This window comes from Asparagus officinalis, unplaced genomic scaffold (assembly GCF_001876935.1).
Source record: "Asparagus officinalis unplaced genomic scaffold, Aspof.V1 AsparagusV1_Un323, whole genome shotgun sequence".
Classification (NCBI taxonomy): Eukaryota; Viridiplantae; Streptophyta; class Magnoliopsida; order Asparagales; family Asparagaceae; genus Asparagus; species Asparagus officinalis.
In genome coordinates, this window is record NW_017972588.1 from 220733 (window position 1) to 229887 (window position 9155).

The 9155-nt window shown below is 37.8% G+C and overlaps 1 protein-coding gene across 2 annotated transcripts in view; it reads left to right on the top strand.

Annotated features, from left to right (window-relative positions):
- The window catches only part of LOC109827613 (protein trichome birefringence-like 26), a 12110-nt gene extending 3369 nt beyond the window's left edge, over positions 1-8741 (top strand). For both annotated transcript variants that reach the window (XM_020394629.1, XM_020394630.1), the window contains exons 2-4: positions 4951-5025; positions 5344-5630; positions 7716-8741. In XM_020394629.1, the coding sequence (XP_020250218.1) occupies positions 4951-5025; positions 5344-5630; positions 7716-8528 (1175 nt within the window). In that variant the 3' untranslated portion in view covers positions 8529-8741. The remainder of the gene's footprint in view (positions 1-4950; positions 5026-5343; positions 5631-7715) is intronic.
- Positions 8742-9155: the final 414 nt, after the last annotated feature.

Genomic DNA, 9155 nt, shown 5'->3' on the forward strand with positions numbered 1-9155 from the left:
AAGCCGAGCCAAAGCTGGTTCAGTAGCAAGTAGCCCCGAGAGAAGAGGTATCATTGGAAATGGTGGAAGTGGTCTTCAAAGGAGTCCCTCTCAAGATCTCCAAAGAATCTTGGATCAGGTTATCAGCCACCTTCCGCAATGTGGAACCAGGTGATCCTACAGCGGATCCCTTCAGCAACCAGACTCCTCAAGTCATCGCTTCAAGTTCTACCGACTCATTGGATGTGGTATCATCTACAGATCCTCCTCCAGGGTTCGAACATGTTAAGAAACCCTCTAAAAAGAAAGCCTGCTCGAGAAGAAACTCTTTTCTACCTCACAAGAAACATCTGGCTATCATGAAAAGGAGCTTCCCACCAGGCGGCAAAAAAGATAAATCTAACTCATCTAGTGAATTCTCCTCTCCTATTAGTTTGAATGAGATGCAGGTAATAGCCTCCAACTGTGGAATTCTAGAGCCCATTGATCCCCTAGATCTTTTGGCCATTCAGTCATCTGATATAGTAGGGTGATCAAATCCCTGATCATTAGGGGTCTCCATTAGTTGAAAGTAGTCTTCATTCAAATTTTATGAAGGTAGGTACTTGGAATGTCAGAGGGTTAAACAACCCAACAAAAAGAAGGATAGTGAAAGAATGTATCAATTTGGCTCATTGGACTTAGTGGGCCTTCAAGAATCTAAACTGAATTCTCTCTCCCCCAGTACAATCAGAAGTCTGGGTGAAAATTTTTCGTGGAACTCTCTAGATACTTCAGAATCTAGGGGTGGTGTTCTCTTAGGTTGGAGAGACTCTTCCTTATCCTACACTTCATTCAGCTCAGGGATTTTTTGTGTCACTGGTCATTTCATCCACAAACAATCTAATTGGGCATTTGCAGCTACCTCTGTGTATGCCCCCATAGATAAAGAAGAAAGAGTAGTATGTTGGTGGGAATTATCGAGAATTAGGTCTACTATCTCTAAGTCGTGGGTAGTTTAAGGAGATTTCAACATGACAGTGAGTATTGAGGAGAGGAGTGGCAGATCTGGTTCTATTAGAGATATTAACAGGAGATTTCAACATGACAGTGAGTATTGAGGAGAGGAGTGGCAGATCTGGTTCTATTAGAGATATTAACAGATTTAAACATCTCATTGATTCTCTTGTGGGAGAGGAGTGGCAGATCTGGTTCTATTAGAGATATTAACAGATTTAAACATCTCATTGATTCTCTTGTTCTCACAGACATCCCTATGAGTGGTAGAAAGTTCACTTGGTCCAATCAGAGAGTCAATCCATCTCTAGCAAGACTGGACAGATTCCTAATATCTTCTGAATTTGAAGCCCAATTCCCTCTTTTGGTCTAGTACTCTTTCCACTCCCTTTGTTCAGATCATTGCCCTGTCATTTTGGATACAGGAGGGTTATCTACATCCCATATTTTCAGGTTTGAAAAAGCTTGGCTTCTTAACTCCTCATTCTATCCATTCATCCAATCTTGCTGGGTTTCATTCATCCCTAAGGGAGCATTGTCCTCTTCCCTCCCTTTCAAAATAAAGCTTATTCGTAAGAGAATGAAATGGTGGAGAAAGAATGTTATGCAATCAAATCACTTCCTCAGATCCCAAATCATGCAAACTCTAAACTCTCTTAACAGCAAAGAAGAAACTCATCCTCTCTCTTCAGCAGATCTCTCTCTAAGAACTCATCTCCGAGAACATATTTTTAAGTTAGCTCAGGTAGAGGAAACAAGGTGGAGACAGAGATCTAGAATCCAATGGCTTAAAGAGGGAGACAACAATACTTCCTTTTTCCATAAAATTGCATCTCAATGTAGAAGAATTAATTTCATTCCTCACCTACAATTTGGTAACTCCATTCTCACTGCTCAAGAAGATATTAAACAATCTTTTTTCTCCTACTTCTCAGAGTTGTTTCAAGCTAGAGACAAACCAAACCTTCATATCAATTGGAACAAATTATATCCATCTCAGTCTGTTGATCTCTCTATTTTGGAGCTCCCTTTCTCGTCTGAGGAGATTAAGAAAGCAGTGTTTGAGCTCCACCCAGATAAGTCTCCTGGTCCAGATGGTGTCCCCATCCTTTTCTTCCAAAGGTTCTGGACTGTTATAGAAAAGGACGTCATATCTTTTGTCCAATCCCTACACTCAAATCCCAATCTTCTCCACAACATTAACTTCTCCTATATTTGTCTCATTCCTAAAAAATAAGATGCCTCCACCCCATCAGATTTTAGACCTATTAGCTTGATAAACAGTGTTGTAAAGATCTTTTCCAAAGTTCTGGCTAGTAGATTGAGCCCTCTCATACCTTTGTTGGTGGATAAAACTCAATCAGCCTTTCAAAGTGGTAGATCTGCTCTTGATTCCATTCTTTTAGCCCATGAGATGATTAATTTTGGCTCTTCAGGGAAAAAAGAAATATGTGCCCTCAAGATAGATTTCTTCAAAGCTTTTGATTTGTGTTCAATGGGACTTCCTTCTCTCCCTCCTCAAAGCCAGAGGATTCAAAGATAAATGGTGTCATTGGGTATCCCTCATCCTCTCCTCAGCCAAATCATATGTCCTGGTTAATGGCTCCCCCACTACCTTCTTTCAGTGCCATCGGGGTCTCAAACAGGGTGACCCCCTCTCCCCTTTACTTTTCTTATTGATAGTAGACGTGCTCAATAAAATGATATCTGCTAGTGTTCTCTCAGGGGACCTTTTAGATCTTAATCTGAAAGGACAACTGAACTCACTAAACTCTCTTCAGTTTGCTGATGATACTCTTATTTTTTGCAAAGCTTCTCCAAAGGATATTGACACTCTCAAAATCATTCTGCTTATCTTTGGTAATATATCTGGTCTTTCCGTGAACCTCTCCAAATCCCAGCTTCATTACTTAAGTAGATATCCTAACAAGGGATCTATCTTAGCTGACAGGTTCAACTGCTCCCTAGGCTCGACCCCCTTCTCTTATCTGGGTCTCCCTCTCAGAAAGGGCTCCTTATCCAAAAGAGATTGGCAACCCCTCCTTGAATCCTTCTCCAGAAAACTGTCCTTATGGAAACATAAATCTCTGTCAATAGGGGGCAGACTCACCCTTCTAAATCTGTTTTGTCTTCCCTCCCTCTGTACTTCATGTCTTTTTTTAAACTTCCTCAGTGGCTCATCAAAGCCATAGATAAAATCAGAAGAAAATCTCTATGGGGTTTCCATCACCAATCCTTCAAACCTAAGAGTTTAATTAACTGGGGTAGAGTATGCAAGCCCAAGCAGGAGGGGGGACTGGGAGTCATCAACTTGCACATGTTTAATCAAGCTCTTTTATCCAAGTGGATCTGGAAAATCAGTGATAAAAGCTCTTTCATCAGCAATGTCATTTTCTCCATTTACTCCACTAACTCCTCCAACCCTCTAGCTTTCCCTCCTAGAGCCTCAACATCTAAGTTTATAAAAGATTTACATTCTATTAACGTCCCTTTCTTCAGTATGTCTCATTGGGAAATAGGTGATGGCTCAAGTTGCAGATTCTGGCTAGACAAGTGGGTTTGTGAGAACTCTCTTAGTAGTTTATTCCCCAAGGTGTTCCAATTAGCATTTCCCCCTCTCTGCTCAATCCAGTCCCAAGGATCCTTCATCCAGGGGTTGTGGAGATGGCACCCTATTATCAAAAGAGATTCAACATCTAAGTCAAGAGAAGAAATCAACCAGTTGTACTCTCTCCTCAACTCAATTAGACAACCTGTAGTTCAAGACCCAGATAAAATTTTCTGGTCACTCCAATCCTCTAAACTGTTCTCAGTGAAGCCATGCTACAACTTTCTCAACCTTGGTGGAACCAAATTTCATCTATTCAACTTCATATGGAAATCTCCTATCCCTCATAAGGTAAAAAATTTCTTCTGGATCCTCAGTCAGTAGAAATTTCACACAAGGGATGTCTTATCCAAAAAAGGGTGGACTGGAGATATCATCTGTCCCATATGCAATATGTCCAATGAGTCTCATGATCATCTCTTCATTCATTGCCAAGTTACTAGAGAGGTTTGGTCATTGATCGTTCCATTCCATACCTCAGATAAGTGGTCTAACAACATGTATTCCCTTCTCTCTGGGTCTCTTGATAAATCTATAGACCATCGATTAAGGATATTATGGAGAGTTATCCTCCCAGGCTACTGTTGGAGAATATGGTTTAGCAGGAACAATCTTATATTCAATGGTGTCTCAACCTCCCCCTTGCATATACTGTTGGAGAATATGGTTTAGCAGGAACAATCTTATATTCAATGGTGTCTCAACCTCCCCCTTGCATATAGCATCTCATATTGCTCGTTTTACTTTCAATGGTGTCTCAACCTCCCCCTTGCATATAGCATCTCATATTGCTCGTTTTACTCTTCAATGGACAAGTTTGGTGCCTAGCAAAAGATCAGCAACAATCCACAAAGTGGCCATCGAGCTCGGACTTCAGGAGCTAGCAAAGGTCACTTCGAGGGATGCAGTAGGAGAAAACTTCTGAGATCTTAGAAGAATTCTTCTTTTGTAGTAGTTATATGTTTTAAGGTAGTAGGGGAAGTTCTTCGAAACAATTCCCAGGAGACTCTTTCTTCTGGTTTTTTGGTTTATGTATGGGTTTTTTTTTTGGTTTTTTGTTAATCCTGGGATGATTGGAAACAATTTAGAATAGGCTCGGAAAGTGACGACGATGTCCTCTCCTCTCCAGCCTATTCTTCTTCTGGTTCTTTTTATCTTGGGGTTTTTTGGTCACTATGTATATTCTATCATCTTTTGATTTATATAAATATATATGAACAGGGAATCTCTCCCTGTTTCTTTCGATAAAAAAAAGGTAAAGAATAATTTGCAATTTCTTTTTTATCTTTTTATAATTTCTAGTATTTTAATATTATCCAAAAGATTTCTTCTCCTACCATTTGATGTGCATCTAATCTTCGTTCTAGGTACTTCGTCACCCGAAGGAGCTGTAGATTTTCTCCTACCCGAGATGGAATTAGAAGTTAAAATTGGTTCCATAGGTAAATTTATGGCTCCATTTTGGCTTGTATATAGTTTTTTCTTTACTTCATTTACTTTTTAGAAGTTTTTGTCCTTTTTTCTCTCTTTTTGCGGATGAGAAAACTCATGCAAAATGCTACTACAATTAAGTTAAACACAAATGTTAATTTCCTTCAACTAGAACATACACAATAAATATTAGATAAAATCTTAACCATGCAAGTTATTATATATTTTTTATTCGTTATGAAATTTTAATTAGAACAAAAAAAGGCTAAATTTAGATCATGATATATTGCGTAATTTTTCTAATCATGCTAATTTTTTTTTAAACATAGGTAGTACAGAAGAATGTGACCTTTTCAAGGGACAGTGGGTATCAAACCCCTTAGGACCCTCTTACACCAACAATACTTGTAATTTTATCGATGACACGAGCAATTGTCTGAAGAATGGACGACCTGATACTGGGTATCTCTATTGGAAATGGAAACCATACGATTGTGAGTTGCCTCCATTAGATGCAGATAAATTCATGAAGTCTATGAGGGATAAATCTTGGGCATTTATTGGTGATTCTATTCTCCGAAACCAAATGCAATCACTTACTTGCATCCTCTCTAAGGTAAAACTTCTTTCAGGAGTAGCTTCGGTCTAGTTTCATATTTACAATTTTTACTTCCGGGTATGCAATGAAAAATTATTTTTTTTGAAAATCCACGTGGCTCCAAAGTTGCAGCCTGTAAGCCAATATAGTTAACTGATTTGGGGTCCAGAAGCTCTACCATCTATGTAAAGAATGCCTACAATTTATTATGTGAATTAATACTATTGATTTATTTCAGTGAGCCCCACAGTAATTTTTTTAAAATATAATTTAGATAAAGAATATAATTTACGTGGTTTACTAAGTGAAGAGATATTATTGATAGATTGTTGAGTTCCTCTACAACTAGTATGTAGAAAATCCCTAGGCACTAATCTGTATGCTTACTGGGCTTAACCATCTTTCAAATGATATTTCAAATGATTGATTTACTTAGTGGCTGTTCGGTTACCTCGGCTTTCATATGATTTGGTGAAAAAAAATGGGCTCCTTTCAAAATTTGTGTTAGAATTAAAATCAGTGTACAAAATTTCTAGTTTGTTTGAATGTATTTTGGTGAAAAAACTGGGGCCCATTCAAAATTTATGTCAGAATTAAAGTCAGTGGACAAAATTTTTGTTTTGTTTTGGGGTGTTTGTTTCACTCTTTTTATAAAATAGGAATAGGCAAAGCTGTAAATAAGGTTTCTAAATGCATCATATTCCTAAGTTTGGTTCATAACAATTTTATGGATTTTGAAATCTATAAAGTTGGAAAAGATGAGGGTTTTTTATCGAAACCCAAATCTAATGAGTTTGGGTGAAATTGGGTAAAAAAGCTGACACCACCCACTTCATTTCCCTTTCTCTTTGTTTTTCGGAATCCGCCACCCCACAAACCCTTGACTGGGTTTCGGCCTTCTCCCGCTAATCTTCTCCCGCCTCTTCTCAATCCTCTCGCGCCTCTTCTCGAGCTGTTCTTAGATTTCTTTTTTAAAGACGAGGTTCTGGATCGAGCTCTATTGTCGGTTGTTAACTTCGATTTCTATCGGTTTAGGTTTCTGTTTATAGCTTCGATTACGAGCTTTGAGTTGGCTTCAGTGGGTTGCTATCGGTTGGTTAGGGTTCTGTATACAGCTTCGATCTTGAGCTTCTTTGATCGATTATGATCTTCGATTTTGATCATTGATGCCAAGCTGAGTTGGCTTTGTTATTGCGGTTGGTTGCTGTCAGTTGGTTGCTTCGGTTTTCAGCTTCGATCTTGAGCTCCTTTTTTCGATTTCGAGCTATGATTTCGAGGTTTGATCCCAAAAATTTCTCGGTTGGTTGCCTCGATTGGTTGCTTTGGTATGTTGCTTCGGTTTTCAACCGTGAATTACCACCTAGGCAGTTAGAGGTATAAATCTATAACTCATTAAAAAAATTAATAAACGATCATGTATGATTATTTGTCATGGTTTTATTTTGTAGTGGATGTTTGATAATTTAGAGCTTTGTTGCTTCGGTTATTTGTCGTAGTTGATCATGGATGGTTATTAATTGCTTATTTAATATATGAATTAGTAATTTCGTTTTAAGATTGCAATATATGAATTAGTTGTTTCATTACGAAACTAGTTAGTGGTAAGAATACCTAAGGTGTTCTCACCATTTATCCCAAAAAATTATCATTCCAAACCAAACTAAAAAAATAGGAATTGGAGGGTTTCTATAAAGTTGGATTCTATATTTTCATGTAATGAAACAAACATAGAAAGGTAAAAAACAATAGGACTCCATAATATTCCATGACAACATAAAATTGTCCTTAATTTTTTTTATAGATTAGAAATAAATCCATAAAATACATCATTTTCCTAATCCTATTCTTGCTCACTATGTATTTGGGGAAGTGAGAAAGTGCGCTGCATCATCAGTTTGTGGTTCCCAAAGAAATATTTATAGAATTTTCTTTCAAAGTTAACTTTTGACTCAAACTATTCTATATATTAATCAAACGCAATACTAGTAATTCGGGTTGTTAAAGATTTTTCAGATCTCTGACATAAATTGTCATAAGTTTAAAATACAAATCCAACAACCAAGCAGCCTTGCCTCTTAACATCAAATATTTTCTTTATTTCAGGTAGAAGAACCTGTAGAGACCTACCACGATGAAACGTCAAAATCAAGAACATTCTATTTTCCTTCCCACAATTTCACACTCGCAACAATTTGGGCTCCTTTTCTCGTCAAATACAGGGAAAATGATAATATTGCTAATTCCATACGAAATAAAGAGTTCCAAGTTTATCTGGATACCCTCGAAGAAAAATGGACCCAAAGTTATCACAAATATGATTACATCGTAATCGCCTCCGGCCAGTGGTACCTAAAAAGTATAATACTGTGGGAGGACGGGAAAATCGTCGGATGCCATAATTGTGCAGAGAAGAGCATCAAGGAAATAGGTGTAGAACACCCTTATCGTAGATCTCTTAAAACGGCATTCAATTTTATCACTTCATCAGATCATAAACCCTTGGTCTTTTTCCGAACTTGGATGCCTGATCACTTTGAATACGGCGAGTGGTTCAGTGGAGGGATCTGTAACAGGACTCGACCGTACAAAGAAGGTGAGTACAATGGAAAGGAGTTTGATCAGGTGATGAGAGACGTCGAGGTGGATGAGTTTGCGAAAGTGGTTGAAGTTGCGTCTGAGAGAGGGACTCATATTAAACTGCTCGATACGTTTCATCTTTCGTTGCTGAGACCAGACGGCCATCCAGGCCCTTATAGGCATTATCCTCCGTCTGATACAAATAAGACCGCGAAAATTCAGAATGACTGTCTTCATTCGTGCTTGCCTGGTCCTATTGATACATGGAATGATCTGACCATGAAGATAATGGTGGATGGAGGAGCTATTAAATCATCTTCACACATGTTCGTGATTTAGCAACGTACATATGATAATAATTGTTTAAATATCGAAGAACATGGTTCATGCAGTTGATCCTAGAAATTCAGAATAAAGACTTATTGTCCTTGGTATATCATAATTTCATATTAATTTGTGTTATTCGTTACTATTGTATTTGTAAGATGATGTAATCCTATATATTAAGTATGTGTGTGCTGTAAATATACTATTTGCAAATAATTTGGATTCTCTCCATTATAAAGAAGACCCCTTGAAGTCTTTTCGAGCATTTTTTAAATAAGTTCCTCCCAGCTCGATCTATGTACAAGTCTCGTAAAATCAAACATTAATATCGACCATATACCCGAAAATTTTGACAAATTAAATATCAACACCTAAATTTTTTTTGAACTGGGATATTGTAAGGTTTGTCTCATAGAAAAGTTATGATAGTTTTATCTTTATGTAAAATCCCCAAGGTCATTGTAGCTTTTGACATTTTCCCCATTTCTCTACAAGTGACTGTCGTTTGCTTGCACGTGTAGTTTGCTTGCACGTGATCTATTTTCAGATGTCACAAAAAGTTAAGCCAACACGAACTAGAAGATTGGTCCGTGTAACTGTCACGGGCTGATTCTTTCACCACAAACCTCATTCGAACCC